Genomic DNA, 19,309 nt, shown 5'->3' with positions numbered 1-19,309 from the left:
AATCTGATGAAGCTGCCCACATCCAACTACTAATTTACAGGTAATATAGAAGATAGAGGAGCTTGTTAAACTACATCAAGGGAATACAGTCAACAAAACCCAGTCTGTGGGAAACTTTAGGACAGATGATCCAATATATTCAACAAATTGCAATGAAAAAAAGAGAAGGTGAGAGAACAGATTAAAAACAGGAAAAATTAAACCATAGCTCTTAGGTATTTATACTTCAGTAATAAAAAAAAGTAAGGAAGTGATTAATGTAAAAGAGTAGTGGTTTCTCTTGGTTGGCATGAAGGGTAATGCCATTGGGAGGGAGTACATGAGGGCTTCTGTGGTGGCTCACATGGTCCTGTCACTGATCTATGTGTTGCTTCTAAGTTCATTTAGCTGTGTATCTCTGAGTGTGGTTTTCCATGTTTGTGTTATATTTAATAGTAAAAGTCTAAAATAAAAAAAACAGGGAGGGAAAGGAAATTGATTGAAAGGGAGGCAGCTATATTGGGAAATGGTGAGAATTGATGCCTTACAGATCAACTTATAATAGGTTAGACTTATTAACTAAGGATTTTATTAAGTGCTATTCCCAGAAGATTCAACATAATCTGTAAGTAAAGAGCCATTAAAGTTTACTAAAAAGGGGGTTGGAGTGCTGAAAACTGTTTTTTTTTTTTTTTGAGACGGAGTTTCACTCTTGTTGCCCAGGCTGGAGTACAATATCATGATCTCAGCTCATCGCAACCTCTGCCTCCCAGGTTCAAGCGATTCTTCTGCCTCAGCCTCCCAAGTAATTGGGATTACAGGCATATGCCACCACACCCGGCTAATTTTGTATTTTTAGTAGAAGTGGGGTTTCTCCATGTTGGTCAGGCTGGTCTCGAACTCCCAACCTCAGGTGATATGCCCACCTTGGCCTCCCAAAGTGATGGGATTACAGGTGTGAGCCACTGCACCCAGCCCAAAAACTGCATTTTTAAGAAGATAAATCTGGCTGGGTGGATTTCAGTGAGAGACTTGAAAGCTAGCCAAGAAACCACTATGTTAAGGTAATGGTGATAAAGATTTGGATTAGGATGATGCTTGTAGGAATAGAGGTAAAATAACAACTCTTGTTTTATGCAGTAGGATAGTTGGTAAGACTTGGTGACAGATTAAGTATGGTTGCTAAAAATAAAAACAGTAGAAATAAAGATTGCATGTTTTGAGAGCATACCTTTTGTTGGGTAGGATTAGGGAATTCTGGATCACAATCTTAGAGTAAGAGCTTAATTTCTTCTTACGATGTATTTAAAATCTCAGAGGAATGAGATTTTACGTTCCAAATTGTTTATCTAAAAATGTCAGTTCTAACAGGGAAGGTATTGATAATATTTCCAGTGCCAGATATCCAAGTTACTGGTGTCAAATCCATACGGGTCTGCAGCAACCTCAATTCTTGCCTCCTCAGAAGAAAGAATTCGACTGAGGGGCATAAAGGCAGAAAAAGAGACCAAGGCACATTTCAGAGCAGGAGTGGAAGTTTATTTAAAAAGGCTTTAGAACAGGAAAGAAAGAAAGGAAAGTACGCTTGGGAGAGTCCCAAGTGGGCACTGAGGTCAAGTGCAGTGTTTAACCTTGATCCGAGGACTTTATAGCCTGGCTCCTTTCCCAAGATTCTTCCCTTAGGGTGGGCTGCCCACATGTCCAGTGCCCTCCTTACCCTTAAGAGGTGAGCACAGGCAGTGTGTTTAGGAATTTCTGTGCATGCCTACCTGAGGCTTTCTTCCTTTTTCAGGTGGAGTACCCCCGGAAGGTCCACCATTTTGTGTCTTAAAGCACATGCCCTGGAAGTTGCTTCTCCCTGGCATTTGCATTCAATTAACACTTTAATGCACCAGGTGTGGACCATCAGGAAATATCCTCTCCCTGGCACTGGGTGCCAATTTATCAGTTTTAGAGAGGCAATGTGGCCGGGCGCGGTGGCTCATGCTTGTAATCCCAGCACTTTGGGAGGCCAAGGCGGGCGGATCACGAGGTCAGGAGATCGAGACCACGGTGAAACCCCGTTTCTACTAAAAAAAAAAAAAAAAAAAAATTAGCCGGGCGTGGTGGCGGGTGTCTGTAGTCCCAGCTACTCGGAGAGGCTGAGGCAGGAGAATGGCGTGAACCCCGAAGGTGGAGCTTGCAGCGAGCCAAGATTGCGCCACTGCACTCCAACCTGAGCGACAGAGCGAGACTCCGTCTCAAAAAAGAGAAGCAATGCAATAACTTCTGAACCATCAACTGACGTTCCTAGTGGGTGGCGCAATAGCCCTCTTCTGCCCCACTCTTGACTAACTTCCTGCAACAATAACAGTGATTGTTTTTGTTAAGTGCATAGTTGGGACAGAGATACGAGGGTGACTTTTCAATGTTACTTCTTTTTGTTTCTTGAGTTTTGAATCGTGCTTCTATTATCTCTTCAGAAAACGAATAATATTTAATTAAAAGATAAAGATGCCCCAATTGTGAATTTCCATGGGAAAAATTCTCCTTTGGCATTCCTTTTTTTGTTTTTTGTTTTTAAATTTAAGTATTTCAGACTAGTTTCTCTGAAAAAGCAGTCAGGTAAACATGTTTAATACTTGATTGACTTTGACTTACATGTGTTTGTAAACATATGTTTGTTTTATGTTTGAGTATGGTATATGCATACATACGGTGTATTGCTTGTGAGTGCATGAGTGTGGCTGTGTGTGGCTCTGGTGTATGTATTTATTTCACCCATAAAAGAATGTTTATACCTGGAGGTTCAGGGACCCTGGCTTCTCAGAGCTTTTAATTCTTATTGCCACTATGTAGGATTTTTCTCCTTAAATGGGGATGTCCTTGCTTCTCAGTTAGCCTTGGAGCCATTCAGAAATGGTTGTGATGCAGCAGTATGGAATGTCGCTCTTTCCTTTGTAATCACTACTGAGGCTGAAGATCACTACATGTTGGTTATTCAGTATGTCACCCTCTTCCACACTCTCCCTCATGCAACTGCTGTGAATCCAGCTTCTATAATAAAGTGTCCTAAAATACATGAATCTTTATTTCTTATCTCACCCTTTTGATAGGTAAAGACCTAGTATTAGATCTGGGAAAAGGAATAGGAAGTGTATGCAATAGTTTTATTTTGTTGTTTATGTATTTTCTCTTTTATAATTTATTAGTGATTAAAAACCATCACGCATGGTGGCTCACACCTGTAATCCTAGCACTTTGGGAGTCTGAGGCGGGAAGTTCACCTGAGCCCAGTAGTTTGAGAGCAGCCTGGGCAACATGGCAAAACCTCATCTCCACAAAAAATACAATTAGCCAGGCATGGTGGCACACGCCTGTAGTCCCAGCTACTTGGGAGGCTGAGGCAGAAGGATCGCTTGAGCCCAGGAGGTAGAGATTGCAGTGAGGTGTGATCATGCCACTGGACTCCAGTTTGGGCAACTGAGACCCTGTTCTCAAAAAAAAAAAAAAAAAAAATAGATTAGGAAAATAATGAAATTGAGAGAAGTTTTAAGACTACTCCTGCAGGATATAGGAAAGAGAAGCTGGGACTGGAAATAACAGGAGGCAGTAGTGGGAAGCTCAGCGGCCTAGCATAGTGATTGTCAATTTTGGCTGCACATTGGTACCACCTGGGAATATTAAAAACATAAAAACATAACTCATGCTTGGTTCTAACCCATAGAGATGCTGTTTTAATTGGTCAGGGCTGTGGCCTGAGCATTGGAACATTTTCAGTCTACCCACTTGAATTTGTAGTCAAGACTGAGAACCACTGGCCTAGAGAAGAAAGCTGGTTTAGGGCTGAAGGAATCCTTGGCTCTCACAGTGCCACAATTCCAAGTTCTCTCCACTTGGGATGAATTGGAGTTTATTGTAAAATGTAAATATAGTACTTCCGTGAGTTCCCTAGGACATTTGATGCTTTTTAAGACTTGCGATTATTTAGGTTTGTGGTTGGTGGGAAACAAAAAAAGCATGAGTGAATGTTTAGCATCTGGAAAGAATGGGTAGATTCACATATTAAGCACAATGTGAGCCACTGTGCTTTTTTTTTTTTTTAGTTTAAGTTTCAGGATACATGTGCAGGTTTGTTACATAGGTAAACATGTGCCATGGTGGTTTGCTGCACCTATCAACCCACTGTGCTTGTTATTAGTATTTATTAATAGTAATAAAACTTCATGGATCAACTAACTTAACATTGTGATGTTTGCACAGGTTGCCTGTGATTTGCTTCGGAGGATTATTCGGATCTTGAATCTCAGTAAGAGACTCCAAGGACAACTGCAAGGGGGAAGTAGAGAGATAACAAAAGCTGCCCAGAGTCTCAATGAACTTGGTAAGTTTTGTTTTTTGTTTTTTTTTAATTAAAAAGTTAGTAGAGATTTAAATATTTTTAAGTCACGTGATTGGTTGACTTTTATCACCATTAGCAAGTACTATTAAACAAATTTTTAAATAATTGGCTGTGTACAATATTGTAACACTTCTCAGAATGAATAAGTACAATTAGTTGATTTCATTGAAATGCTATTTATTTTAATTATATAGTAAAATTGGCCTTTTTCGTATACAGGTCTGTGAATTTTAATACATATATAGATTTATGTAAGCACCATTACAGTCATGATACAGAACAATTCCATCACTCCCCCAGATTCCCTCATTATCCCTTCACGATGATGCGTACCCGCTTCCGCTAATCCTAGCAACCACTGATCTTTTCTCCATCATTGTAGTTTTGTCTTTTTGAGAATGACTTATAAATGGAATTACAAAGTAGGTGACCTTTTCAGGCTGTCTTCTTGTACTCAAAATAATGCCTTTGAGATTTATTCAAGTTGTGAAGTGTACTAATAGTTTGTTACTTTGTGTTTGACTGAATACCATTGTATGAGTAGCCTGCAGTTTGTTTATTGATTCATTGATTGAAGGACATTTGTGGTGTTTCCAGTTTTTGGTGGTTATGAATAAGTGTACAGGTCTTTATGTGAAGTTTTCTTTTCTCTAGGAAATATTCTAGAGAAATACTGTTTTTAAGATGACAAATCCCATGCTGATACTATGTTTAGAAGATTTTAAAAATTTATTTCTTTTCTCAGACATTTATTGCAGGACCTTGACAGTCAAGAGTTTAATGTTCATGGTTTTGACTGTTAACCAGCTGCAAAGTCCATGATGCAGCAGTTCATAATTTTTCAGGCAAAATTTTGAATAACTAGTGAGTGCACATAGAACTGCCCAACGCTTTTAATGTGGCTTGGTGGTTTTCTTCTTTTCACTGGGTTCCCACTAATTTTTCAGAAGTGGATATATGTAGTGGCATTTGTACTTTATAGGCTCAGAAGTCTTTAATTGTATCCATTTCAGATATCAAGAGTCTGCTTACTCTTGGTATTGTGCTTTGAAAGCAGTTATGCCAGAATAGTATCAGAGAAATGTGCATTACATGTTCTTTCTGAATTTTCCTGTCTTTGATTTTTTGATTATATAGTCATGCTATGCTGTAATGCTTATTCCATATTTTTTATTAATCAAGGAAATCCTTCACAACTAATGCTTCAACAGCATTGCAATTGTATACTGCTGAAATATAGGTTTTGCTTAGGAAAATCATTGGGAATATCTCTAACTTGTGATTTAGTAGGCTAGGAAAATGTCATATAAAAAGTTAAACCTAAAAGCTGGGTATGGTGGCTGGTACCTGGAGGCCCAGTTACTTGGGACGTAGAGGCAGGCAGAATTGCTTGAGGCCAGGAGTTTGAGACCAGCCTAGGTGAACAGAACAGATCTCCACTTGGCCCTAAAAAGTAAAAATTGAGAAGTAAAGAAAATTAAAACAAAATAAAAGTTGAGCATCGTAGCATGTGCCTGCAGTCTCAACTACTAGGGAAACTGAGATGGGAGGATCACTCAAGCCCACAAGTTAGAGGCTACAGTGAACTGTTATTGCACCACTGCTCTCCACCCTGGGTGACAGAGCGAGATCTTGACTCTAAAAAAAAAAAAGTTAACTTTAAACAGTGAGTAATGCTCATGTGTTGTTTTCACAGTATTATCTAAACATAGAAGGGTAAAAATCCAAGTATCAGCCACTGTTTTCCTCTGTCACGTTTAATATCTGTGCACCAACAATAATTTGTAGGATTATGGAATCATTAAACATAGATGCATATTATTCCAAGGGTTATTATGGATGTTTGTCATCACTGACACTCCTTCAGTATTAAAAAAGTGCTAAATTTTGATTGGATTATGATTATAATTTCTTCTATAATTGACAGATTCTGTAATACAAATGGGCTTGTCTTCGAAAAAAAAACAAAAACTGGCACAGCCGGGCACGGTGGCTCACGCCTGTAATCCCAGCACTTTGGGAGGCTGAGGCGGGCGGATCATGAGGTCAGGAGATCGAGACCATCCTGGCCAACATGGTGAAACCCCGTCTCTACTAAATACAAAAATTAGCTGGGTGTGATGGTGCGCGCCTGTAATTCCAGCTACTCGGGAGGCTGAGGTAGGAGAATCACTTGAACCCAGGAGGCGGAGGTTGTAGTGAGCCGAGATCGTGCCACTGCACTCCAGCCTGGTGACAGAGTGAGACTCTGTCAAAAAAACAAAAACAAACCCCACAAAAAAACAGGCACAAGTATTGATCATAATGTTCTGAGTTAGTATAATGCAGAGTGTAAAACCATTATCCTTCCAATGTGCTGTTGGCTTTACCTAAAGTTTTTATAAAGATTGTTAAAAAGTTTTTGAGCAAGTATAGTTCATGGTGGAATGATCTCAAAGTGGATTGTATTAATCTAATTTTTAAAAGCTTTGCAGATGATGTCTGATTTAATATTTGCAAAGACATCATGTGTTTTTTATTCACCACTGTAGTTCAGTCTTGACCAGTCCTGGCATTTATAATAAGGAGAAGCCAAGGAAAAACAAGTTGCTATATTTGGAATTAATATCTGAATAAAAGTAATAATTTTGCAGTCACTATGACAGTTACATACATGTACACTAAATGACACTTCTGTGATTGGAACTTCTCTAAAATTGTCAGTGTCTGTATCAGTATGGTTCTGTTTTTCATTAGAAAGAATAAAATGATGAAGAGTAACAGTGTTTATACCACAGACCCTTGAAATTAACTTAAAAGCAATCTTTCAAACTTCAAAGGTTTGAGGCTTGATTTGGGACACCCAGATGAAATATATTGTCATCTGGAAATTAAGTATATTCTATGAGACTGGGGTGTGGAGTGACTACTAGTGGATACAGATTTGTTTTTAGGGTGATGAAAATGTTCTGGAATTAGATAGTGGTGACTTTTGTGCCACCTTGTCAGTGTACTAAAAACCACTGCTTTGTACACTTTGAAAGGGAGAGTCTTAGGTAAATTTGAAATTCATCAGTGTTGTTGTGTGTATTAATACCTTTGCCTTTTTATTACTGACTAGTATTCCATTGATACATCATAGTTGGTTTATCCATTTACATGCTGATGGACAGTTGGATTGTTCCTAAATTTTTAATATTATAAATTAAGCTGCTGTGAACATTCATGTACAAGTCTTTGTAGGAACATATCCTTTCGTTTCTCTTGGATAAGTACCTAGGATTGGAATGTCTAGATCATATGGTAGGTATATGTTTAGCTTTTTAAGAAATTGCCAAGGTTATTTTTCAAAATTGTTGTAATGTTTACATTCTTTTTTTTTGTTTTTCTTTTTGAGACAAAGTTACGCTGTTGTTGCCCAGACTAGAGCACAATGGCGCAATCTCGGCTCACTGCAACCTCCACCTCCCGGGGTCAAGCAATTCTTCTGCCTCAGTCTCCTGAGTAGCTGGGATTACAGGCGGCCGCCACCATGCCCGGCTAATTTTTGTATATTTAGTAGAGACGGGGTTTCACCGTGTTGAACAGGCTGGTCTTGAACTTCTGACCTCAGGTGATCCACCCTTCTCGGCCTCCCAAAGTGCTGGGATTACAGGCGTGAACCACCACACCCAGCCAATGTTTACATTCTTACCAGTAGCATTTGAAAGTTCTACTTCCCCCTACAAGCTTGCCAACACATGTTACACTGTCTTAATTTTAGTCATTCTAATAGGTATGTCCTGGTATCTTGTTTCGAGTTTTCAAAAAAAGCTATAATTAATAAAAGAGTTGAGTGAGATTTCAGTATACTAGATAAATATACAAAAAATTAATTGTATTTCTGTATACTCTGTTAGCAACAAGCAATTGGAGATTGAAATTCAAAAATACCACTTATAACAGCATAAAAATATGACAGACTTAAGGATAAGTCTAACAAAAGATGTGCAAAGCCTGTACACTGAAAACTACAAAATATTGTTGAGAACAAAGAAGACCTAAATCAGTCAATCAGTCAATGTTGTTCATCAGTTGGAAGACTTAATATTGTTTATTAACATGTACTGTTCTTCCCAACTTGATCTATGAATTCAACAGAATTTCAGTTTAAATTCCAGGAGGCTTTTAGAAATTGACAAGCTGATTTTAAAATTCATATGGAAATTCAGAGGATCTAGAATAGCTAGAATAACTTTCAAGAGAAAACATAGTTAGAGGAATAACCGTACCTGATTTGAAGACTTATTACAAAGACTCTTTAAAGTAATCAAGACACAAAGATCAATGGAACAGAGATTCCAGCGATAGACCCACATATATATGAACAACTGATTTTTGACACATTTAGTAGAGAAAAAAATAGTCTTTTCAACAGATGGTGCAGGAACAATTGGATCTCAATATGCAAAACAGTGAACTTGTATCCATACTTCACTTCGTATAAAAATATTAACTCAGAATGAATTCGTGTCCTAAATGTAAAATCTAAAACTACAGAACTTAAAGTAGGAGACTCAGAAGATTTTTTTATTTTTATTTTTATTTTTTTCTTTTCTTCTTTTTTAAAATTTTTAACTTTACTTTAAGTTCCAGGATACATGTGCAGAACATGCAGGTTTGTTACATAGTTATACATGCGCCATGGTGGTTTGCTGCACCTATCAACCTGTCATCTAGGTGTTTTTGTTGTTGTTGTTGTTTTTTGAGATGGAGTTTCGCTCTTGTTGCACAGGCTGGAGTGCAATGGCGCGATCTCCACTCACCGCAACCTCCGCCTCCTGGGTTCAAGCGACTCTCTTGCCTCAGCCTCCTGAGTAGCCGGGATTACAGGCATTCAACACCACGCCTGGCTAATTTTGTATTTTTAGTAGAGACAGGGCTTCTCTATGTTGGTCAGGCTGATCTTGAACTCCTGACCTCAGGTGATCTGCCCGCCTTGGCCTCCCAAAGTGCTGGGATTACAGACGTGAGCCACTGCGCCTGGCCTAGGTTTTAAGCCTCACATGCATTAGTTATTTGTCCTAATGCTCTCTCTCCCCTGCCCTCTGTCCCCTGACAGTCTCTGGTGTGTGTTGTCCCCTCCCTGTGTCCAAGTGTTCTCATTGTTCAACTCCCATTTACAAGTGAGAACATGTGGTGTTTGGTTTTCTATTCCTGTGCTAATTTGCTGAGGATGATGGCTTCCAGCTTCATCCATGTCCCTGCAGAGGACATGATCTCATTCTTTTTTATGGCTGCATAGTGTGTGTAGCGTATTTTCGTTATCCAGTCTATCGTTGATGGACATTTGGGTTGGTTTCATGTCTTTGCTATTGTAAATGGTGCTGCAGTAAACATTCATGTGCATGTGTCTTTACAGTAGAATGATTTATATTCCTTTGGGTATATCCCCAGTAATGGGATTCCTGGGTCAAATGGTATTTCTGGTTCCAGATACTTGAGGAGTCGCCACACTCTTCCACAACTGTTGAACTAATTTACATTCCCACCGACAGTGTAAAAGCATTCCTGTTTCTCCACAGCCTCGCCAGCATCTATTGTTTCTTGACTTTTTAATAATTGCCATTCTGATTGGCATGAGATGGTATCTCATTATGGTTTTGATTTGCGTTTCTGTAATGATCAGTGATGTTGAGCTTTTTTAAATGTTTGTTGGCTGCATAAATGTCATCTTTTGAGAAATGTCTATTCATATCCTTTGCCCACTTTGTGATTTTTTGTTTGTTTCATTGTAAATTTGTCTAAGTTCCTTGGAGATGCTGGATATTAGACATTTGTCAGATGGGTAGATTGCAAAATTTTTCTCCCATCCTGTAGGTTGCCTGTTCAGTCTGATGATAGTTTCTTTTGCTGTGCAGAAGCTCTTTAGTTTAATTAGATACCATTTATCAATTTTTGTTTTTGTTGCAATTGCTTTTGGTGTTTTCATCATGAAATCTTTGCCCATGCCCATGCCCTGAATGATATTGTCTATGTGTTCGTCTAGGGTTTTTATAGTTTTGGGTTTTACATTTAAGTCTTTAATCTATCTCGAGTTAATTTTTGAATAAGGTATAAGGAGGGGGTCCGGTTTCAGTTTTCTGCATACGGCTAGCCAGTTTTCCCAGCACCATTTATTAAATAGGGAATCCTTTCCCCATTGCTTATTTTTGTCCAATTTGTTGAAGATCAGCTGGTTGTACATGTGTAGTGTTATTTCTGAGGTCTCTGTTCTGTTTCATTAGTTACATATCTCTTTTGGTATCAGGACCATGCTGTTTTGGTTATTGTAGCCTTGTAGTATAGTTTGAAGTCAGATCGCATGATGCCTCCAGTTTTGTTCCTTTTGCTTAGGATTGTCTTGGCTATATGAGCTCTTTTTTGGTTCCATATGAAATTTAAAGTAGTTTTTTCTAACTCTGAAGAATGGCAATGGTAGTTTGATAGGAATAGCATTGAATCTATAAATTACTTTGGGTAGTATGGCCATTTTCACAGTATTGATTCTTCCTATGCATGAGCATGGAATGTTTTCTCATTAGTTTGGGTCTTTTGTGTCTTCTCTTACTGCCTTGAGCCTTGGTTTATAGTTCTCCTTGAAGAGGTCCTTCACTTCACTTATTAGCTGTATTCCTAGATATTTTATTCTCTTTGTAGCAATTGTAAGTGGGAGTTCATTCATGATTAGGTTCTCTGCTTGTCTGTTGTTGGTGTATAGGAATGCTTGTGATTTTTGCACATTGATTTTGTATACTGAGACTTCAGTGAAGTTGCTTATCAGTTTAAGGAGTTTTTGGGCTGAGACAATGGGGTTTTCTAAATACACAGTTATGTCATCTGCAGACAGACAATTTGACTTCCTCTCTTCCTATTTGAAAACCCTTTTTTTCTTTCTCTTGCCTGATTGCCCTGGCCAGAACTTCCAATGCTATGTTGAATAGGAGAGGTGAGAGAGGGCATCCTTGTCTTGTGCTGGTTTTCAGAGGGAATGCTTCCAGCTTTTGCCTATTTAGTATGATATTGGCTATGGGTTTGTCATAAATCGCTCTCATTATTTTGAGATATGTTCCATCAGTACCTAGTCCATTGAGTTTTTAACATGAAGGTATATTGAATTTTATCGGAGCCCTTTTCTGTGTCTGTTGAGATAATCTTATGCTTTTTGTCATTGGTTCTGTTTATGTGATGGATTATGTTTATTGATTTGCGTATGTTGAACCAGCCTTGCATCCCACGGATGAAGCCAAGTTGATCGTGGTGGATAAGCTTTTGAATGTGCCGCTGGATTCGGTTTGCCAGTATTTTATTGAGGATTTTCACATCGATGTTCATCAGGGATCTTGGCCTGACGTTTTCTTTTTTTGTTGTGTCTCTGCCAGGTTTTGGTTATCAGGATGATGCTGGCCTCATAAAGTGAGTTAGGGAGGAGTCCCTCCTTTTCAGTTGTTTGGAATAGCTTCAGAAGGAGTGGTACCAGCTCCTCTTTGTACCTCTGGTAGAATTCGGCTGTGAATCCATCTGGTCCTGGGCTTTTTTGGCTGGTAGGCTATTAATTAGTGCCTCAATTTCAGGACTTGTTATTAGTCTATTCAGAGATTTGACTTCTTTCTGGCTTAGTCTTGGGAGTGTGTATGTGTCCAAGTATTTTTCCATTTCTTCTAGATTTTCTAGTTTATTTGCGTTGAGGTTTTTATAGTATTCTCTTGGTGGTAGTTTGTATTTCTGTGGGATCGGTGGTGATATCCCCTTTATCATTTTTCATTGTGTCTACTTGATTCTTCTCTCTTTTCTTCTTTGTTAGTCTAGCTAATGCTCTATTTTGTTAATTTTTTCAAAAAACCAGCTCCTGGATTCATTAATTTTTTGAAGGATTTTTCGTGTCTGTGTCTCCTTCAGTTCTGCTCTGATCTTAGTCATTTCTTTTCTTCTGCTAGTTTTTGGGTTTGTTTGCTTTTGCTTCTCTAGTTCTTTTAATTGTGATGTTAAGGTGTTGATTTTAGATCTTTCCCCCTTTCTCCTGTGGGCATTTAGTGCTATAAATTTTCCTCTAAACACTGCTTTAAATGTGTCCCAGAGATTCTGGTATGTTGTCTCTTTGTTCTAATTGGTTTCAAAGAACTTCTTGATTTCTTCCTTTAATTTTGTTATTTACCCAGAAGTCATTTAGGAGCAGTTGTTCAATTTCCATGTAGTTGTTTGGTTTTGAGTTTCTTAATCCCGAGTTCTAATTTGATTGCATTGTGGACTGTTTGTTACGATTTCCATTCTTTTGCATTTGCTGAGGAGTGTTTATTTCCAATTATGTGGTTGATTTTAGAATAACTGCCTTGTGGCACTGAGAAGAATGTATATTCTGTTGATTTGGGGTGGAGAGTTCTGTAGATGTCTGTTAGGTCCACTTGATCCAGAGTGAGTTCAAGTCCTGAATATCCTCGGTAATTTTCTGTCCCATTGATCTGTCTAATGTTAACAGTGGGGTGTTAAAAGTCTCCCACTATTACTGTGTGGGAGTCTGAGTCTCTTTGTAGGTCTCTAAGAACTTGTTTTATGAATCTTGGTGCTCCTCTATTGGGTGTGTATATATTTAGGATAGTTAGCTTTTCTTGTTGAATTGATCCGTTTACCATTATATAATGCCCTTCTTTGTCTTTTTTGATCTTTGTTGGTTTAAAGTGTCTTTTATCAGAGACTAGAATTGTAACCCCTGCTTTTTTTTGTTTCCCATTTGCTTGGTAAATTTTCATCTATCCTTTTATTTTGAGTCTATGTGTATCTTTGCACATGAGATGGGTCTCCTGAATATAGCTCATCGATGGATCTTGACTCTTTATTCAATTTGCCAGTCTGTACCTTTTTAATTGGGACATTTAGCCCATTTACATTTAAGGTTAAAATTGTTGTGTGTGAATTTGATCCTGTCATCATGATGCTAACTCATTATTTTGCACACTAGTTGATGCAGTTTCTTCATAGCGTCATTGGTGTTTTCATTTTGGCGTGCTTTTGCAGTGGCTGGTACTGGTTTTTCCTTTCCATATTTAGTGCTTCCTTCAGTAGCTCTTGCAAAGCAGGCCTGGTGGTGATGAAATCCCTTAGCATTTGCTTGTCTAGAAAGGATTTCTTTTCTTATTTCTGCTTTGTTTATGAAGCTTAGTTTGGCTGGATATGAAATTCTGGGTTGAAAATTCTTCTCTTTGAGAATGCTGAGGCCGGGCGCGGTGACTCATGCCTGTAGTCCCAGCACTTTGGGAGGCTGAGGCGGGCAGATCTCGAGGTCAGGAGTTCGAGACCAGCCTGACCAACGTAGTGAAACCCCCTCTCTACTGAAAATAGAAAAATTAGCCAGGTGTGGTGGTACGCACCTGTAATCCCAGCTGCTCAGGAGGCTGAGGCAGGAGAATCACTTGAACCTGGGAGGCAGAGGTTGTGGTGAGCCGAGATTGCACCACTGCACTGCAGCCTGGGTGACAGAGTGAGACTCCATCTCAAAAAAAAAAAAAAAGGAATGTTGAATATTGGCGCTCACTGTCTTCTGGCTTGTAGAGTTTCTGCTGAGAGATCTGCTGTTAGTCTGATGGGCTTCCCTTTTCTAGGTGACCTGACCCTTTTCTCTGGCTGCTCTTAACATTTTTTCCTTCAATTCAACCCTGAAGAATCTGATGATTATGTCTTGGGGTTGATCTTCTCGTGGAATATCTTAGTGGTGTTCTCTGTATTTACTGAATTTGAATGTTGGCCTGTCTTGCTAGGTTGGGGAAGTTCTCCTGGATAATATCCTGAAGAGTCTTTTCCAAGTTGATTCCATTCACCCCATCTCTTTCAGGTACTCCAATCAATCATAGGTTCTTTATTTTTACATAGTCCCATATTTCTCTGAGATTTTGTTCATTTTTTTCATTCTTTTTTCTCTAATCTTGTCTGTATGCCTTATTTCAGCAAGGTGATTTTCAGACTCTGATATCCTTTCTTCCACTTGATCTATTCGGCTATTGATACTTGTGTATGCTTCACGAAGTTTTTCAGCTGCATCAGGTCATTAATGTTCCCCTCTAAACTGGTTATTATAGTTAGCAGCTCCTGAAACCTTTTGTCAAGGTTCTTAACTTCTTTGCATTGGGTTAGAACATGCTCCTTTAGCTCAGCAGAGTTTGTAATTACCCACCTTCTGAAGGCTACTTCTGTCAATTAGTTAGTTCATCTCATCCTCCGTCCAGTTCTGTGCCCTTGCTGGAGAGCTGTTGCGATCATTTGGAGGAGAAGACGCATTCTGGTTATTGGAATTTTCAGCATTTTTTCACTGGTTTTTCCTCATCTTTGTGGATTTATCTATCTTTGATCTTTGAGGCTGACGACCTTTGGATGGGGTTTTTGTGTAGGGGTCTTGTTGTTGTTGTTGCTTTCTGTTTGTTAGTTTTTCTTCCAACAGGCCCCTCTTCTGCAGGTCTGCTGCAGTTTGCTGGGGGTCCACTGCAGACCCTGTTCACCTGGGTATCACCAGCGGAGGCTGCAGAACAGAAAAGATTGCTGCCTGCTCCTTCCTCTGGAAGCTTCGTCCTGGAGGGTCACTGGCCTGATGCCAGCTGGAGCTCTCCTGTATGAGGTGTCTGTCAGCTCCTGTTGGGAGGTCTTTCCCAGAAGCATAGAAGATTTCTGTGACTTTGAATTAGACAGTGATTCTGAGATGTTACCCAAAGCACAATTCACAAGAGAATAAAGTTGATAAATTAGATTTCATCAAAATTTAAGACGTTCTTCAAATGGTACTGTTACGAGAATAAAAAGACAAACTGTGGACAAGGAGAAAATATTTGCAAAGTATATTTGATAGAGGACATATCAAAAGACTCAAAACTTGATAGGAACTCCAACAACCCACTTAATAGGCAAAAGAGTTGAACAGACACTTCACCCAAGATGGTAACAAATATGCATCTGTAAACATGCTCAACATCATTAGACATTAGGGAAATGAAAAGTATACTATTATTGTCAGAGAATAAGCAGAATTATTTTAGTGCAGACATATTTATTGTACTTTTTAATGCAGGTTATTATGTAATAGTTTAAAAAATAAAACTACAAAGTGTAGATTGAATGATTAAGTTATATCACATAGATTCGTGATTTTTCTTTAAGAAGAGTATTGGGACTAGATGAAAATTTAGATAGGCATTACTACAAAGTGATGATGTTATTTAAGCATGAGTAAGGTAATGTACTTACTACATTCATGGCTGCCAAGAGACAGTATTTACCCAGGTAAATTTGTCATAATCCAGGATCTGTTCTCTTTCTTTTTCTGGCTTAGAAACTTTATTTTGCTACACTGAGAATTGATTTAATAATTGTTTATAGATATTTTATTGCCTGACTTGTTCTAAAGAGGGCATTAATTTGACTAACAGTAAATCAAAAGATAATGAAAAAGAGACTAGCAACAAGAGTAAAAGAAGGATGATTTGTAGGGAGTTTCTTTGACAGCCCAGCTTTTACGTTAAAGTCCTCAATTGAGGCAGTAAGGATTCATCATTCTCCTCTCCACCTCCCATTGATGGATACTCTGCTTTTGAGGGGAAATGGAATATGGGATTCACAGGAGGGTGAGGATGACTGTATCTCTTACACACCATAATGACAACTCATCCTTCTGAAATTTTTCCAATTCTGTGTATTAATGCATTTAGTTTCTCGAATATTAGAATGATTCTCTACTAATCCCACTTGTGAAAACAGAATTGTTACTATATTTATGGTTCAAATGTATAGGTTACTATGATAAACTTTGTATCTTTTTTAAATATTCTTTACTGAATCAATCTCTTCGTTTTATGAAGTCTACTTATATATCTAGCAAGATTTTTAGTTTTCATCAATAATATATCTATATCCCGCATATTGAGTCTCATGATAACATTAATTCTAGGTAGCTATTTAGTATTATCTGATCTATTTTCGACTTATCCTACAAATAGAGATTGAAGGAGGAAAAATTTCCCGTAAAAAAGTCACCACACCATACCTTCTTGAATACTCTTTATTCTGTTTATGAAAATCATGATTTATAATTCGTTTAATTTATTTATCAAACAATTAGGTTTCAATATACATAAGCCCTGTAGCTTGTTAGAATCTCCTACAGAGTGAGTAAAATGCAGTTTCTGTGTTTAAGAAGTGTAAGATCTGTCCTTATCTATAAACTCAGCATAAAACTGATAATGACAACAATATATTGATGATGATGATGATGATGATGATGATATCCATGGGGTAAACCAGTCTCTGCCTAGTCTTCCTATTTTGGCTCATCTGCACTTTCCATGAAGTAACAATAAAAAAACTTTTGTCATTCTTTTATCATAAAACTTGGAAAAATTCATTTACTTATTCAGACATTGTTTATTGAATATCTACTATGTGTGCTGTGTGCTATTCTAGACACTGAAAATACAAGACACTGAACAAAAGAGAAACCCCCTACCCTTTGTAGAATTTATATTCCATTGGGTCCTAAGGACACCCATCTGGTGTATCTGTAAAACTCTGATTCTAAAGCCTGAGCTCTTAAACCACCAATGCTGTACTCTTTTCTTAAACTCTGTGGCTGCATTTAATTGCTTCATAAAAGGGATTGCTGCTATTGGTAGGTCTCCCAGTATCCTTTAAAAAAAAAAAATCACATATTTATTATACTTTCTAAGAATACCTTATACAAAATAGGTTTAAATGTATATTATAATTCAGTGAAAATGAGAAAATGACTTCTGGTTGAGCTATAACCTCATAATAAACCAAAATCTAAAGAGTGTGTGTGTGTGTGTGTGTGTGTGTAAAATAGGCCATGTTTATATAGAAAATGTATTTATGTTAGGATTGTGGGTTGACTTGTTAGTAACTTAATATTCTATTTTAAAGTTTTATTGCATTATTGAAGAATCATTTTTTAAAAGTATAATCAAGCAGTTGGATATGATAGAAAATATTTCCTCTACTAATTGTAATCGCTTATGGTCTATTTTCTAAGTTTTACATTTTTATTGCTAAGCTGCAATATATTAACACCATGTGTCATGAGAGAATATTCTTAAAACCAAATATGTCATAGAAGCATTGTGATACATTTATTATGGAAGGGAGAGGTAGTTTAAACTTGTTTCATCCACTGATGTTCTTATTGTAACTATGATATTTCTTAATCTGATAAAACAATACTTATAGGCAAACATTTCTGACTTATGTATAGATGAAAGTATGATTTGTATAATCTTGCCATACAATAGGGACCCATTAATTACTGAAGTAATTAATGTTTTTTGAGATGTCTGTAATATGTTGTAGTTGGTGAAGATTTTAGAACGTTTTATTTCGGCCAGGCGTGGTGGCTCACACCTGTAATCCAGCACTTTGGGAGCCCGAGGTGGGCGGGTCACGAGGTCAGGAGATCAAGACCATCCTGGCTAATACAGTGAAACCCAGTCTGTACTAAAAAAAAAAAAATACAAAAAATTAGCCGGGCATGGTGGTGGGTTCCTGTAGTCCCAGCTACTCGGGAGGCTGAGGCAGGAGAATGGCGTGAACCCGGGAGGTGGAGCTTGCAGTGAGCCGAGATTGTGCCACTGCACTCCAGCATGGGCGACAGCGAGACTCCCATCTCAAAAAAAAAAAGAAAAAAGAAAAGAAAGTCAAGTCTATTAAAATTGTTCATTGATAGGAAAGGTTGAAAATACACCATGAGCTTTGAAAGAAGCTGCAGGCTACAGCCTACACTGTAAGCCAGGTGAAAAACTGTAAGTCCTCAGAGGGTGAGAGAGGAAGAGACTACCTCCAGGATACACACCCCTACAGGGGAACCTGACAATCCAACCCACAGGGGAAGACCTTTATCCTACTCAACACTGGAACTGATTTAGGGAGTGGTGACGTATATAAAAGTAGGAACGGCAGTGGGAGCAGCCTTGCGTGCTTTCCCAGTCTGCAGAGTAGACCAATGGGAGCCATTCATCATTCTGCCTCACAGTGTATCTCATGGAAGTCCGCCAGCTAATTCAGGAAGCGGTCACAGGTTGAAAGAACAACCCAAATGTTCAACATCGATAGACTGGACTAAGAAAATGTGGCACATATACACCATGGAATACTATGCACCCATAAAAAAGGATGAGTTCATGTCGTTTGTAGGGACATGGATGAAGCTGGAAACCATCATTCTCAGCAAACTATCGCAAGGACAAAAAACCAAACACCGCATGTTCTCACTCATAGGTGGGAATTGAACAATGAGAACACATGGACACAGGAAGGGGAACATCACACACCTGGGACTGTTGTGGGGTGGGGGGAGGGGGGAGGGATAGCATTAGGAGATATACCTAATGCTAAATGACGAGTTAATGGGTGCAGCACACCAACATGGCACATGTATACATATGTGACAAACCTGCACGTTGTGCACATGTACCCTAAAACTTTAATAATAATAAAATTAAAAAATATATCTATATATCCATAAGCGGCCAGGTGCAGTGGCTCACACCTGTAATCCCAGCACTTTGGGAGGCCGAGGTGGGCAGATCACGAGGTCAGGAGGTCGAGACCATCCTGTCTAACATGGTGAAACCCCGTATCTACAAAAAATACAAAAAATTAGCCGGGTGTGGTGGCATGCACCTATAGTCCCAGCTACTCAGGAGGCTGAGGCAGGAGAACTGGTTGAACCCAGGAGACAGAGGTTGCAGTGAGCCAAGATTGCACCACTGCACTCCAGACTGGGCGACAGAGCGAGACCCTGTCAAATAAATAAATAAATAAATAAATAAACAAATAAATAAATAAAATAATGCACATAAGCAAATGTGAATTCAAACATTTTTAAAATGTTTTCCCATGGTCAATGGCCAAGAACTTAGCCCCTTTTGCGTCTGCAAAAAAGATAAAATGCTAGGAATATACTTA

The 19,309-nt window shown here is 38.5% G+C and overlaps 1 protein-coding gene across 1 annotated transcript in view; it reads left to right on the top strand.

Annotated features, from left to right (window-relative positions):
- The window catches only part of COG5 (component of oligomeric golgi complex 5), a 379,224-nt gene that overhangs the window by 31,934 nt on the left and 327,981 nt on the right, over positions 1 to 19,309 (top strand). The window contains exon 6 of the mRNA XM_032761356.2: positions 4,222 to 4,342. Within this exon, the coding sequence (XP_032617247.1) occupies positions 4,222 to 4,342 (121 nt within the window). The remainder of the gene's footprint in view (positions 1 to 4,221; positions 4,343 to 19,309) is intronic.

This window comes from Hylobates moloch, unplaced genomic scaffold (assembly GCF_009828535.3).
Source record: "Hylobates moloch isolate HMO894 unplaced genomic scaffold, HMol_V3 SCAFFOLD_1, whole genome shotgun sequence".
NCBI lineage: Eukaryota > Metazoa > Chordata > Mammalia > Primates > Hylobatidae > Hylobates > Hylobates moloch.
Note: the sequence above shows the minus strand (reverse complement) of the source record. Positions and strands in the feature narration are given on the sequence as shown.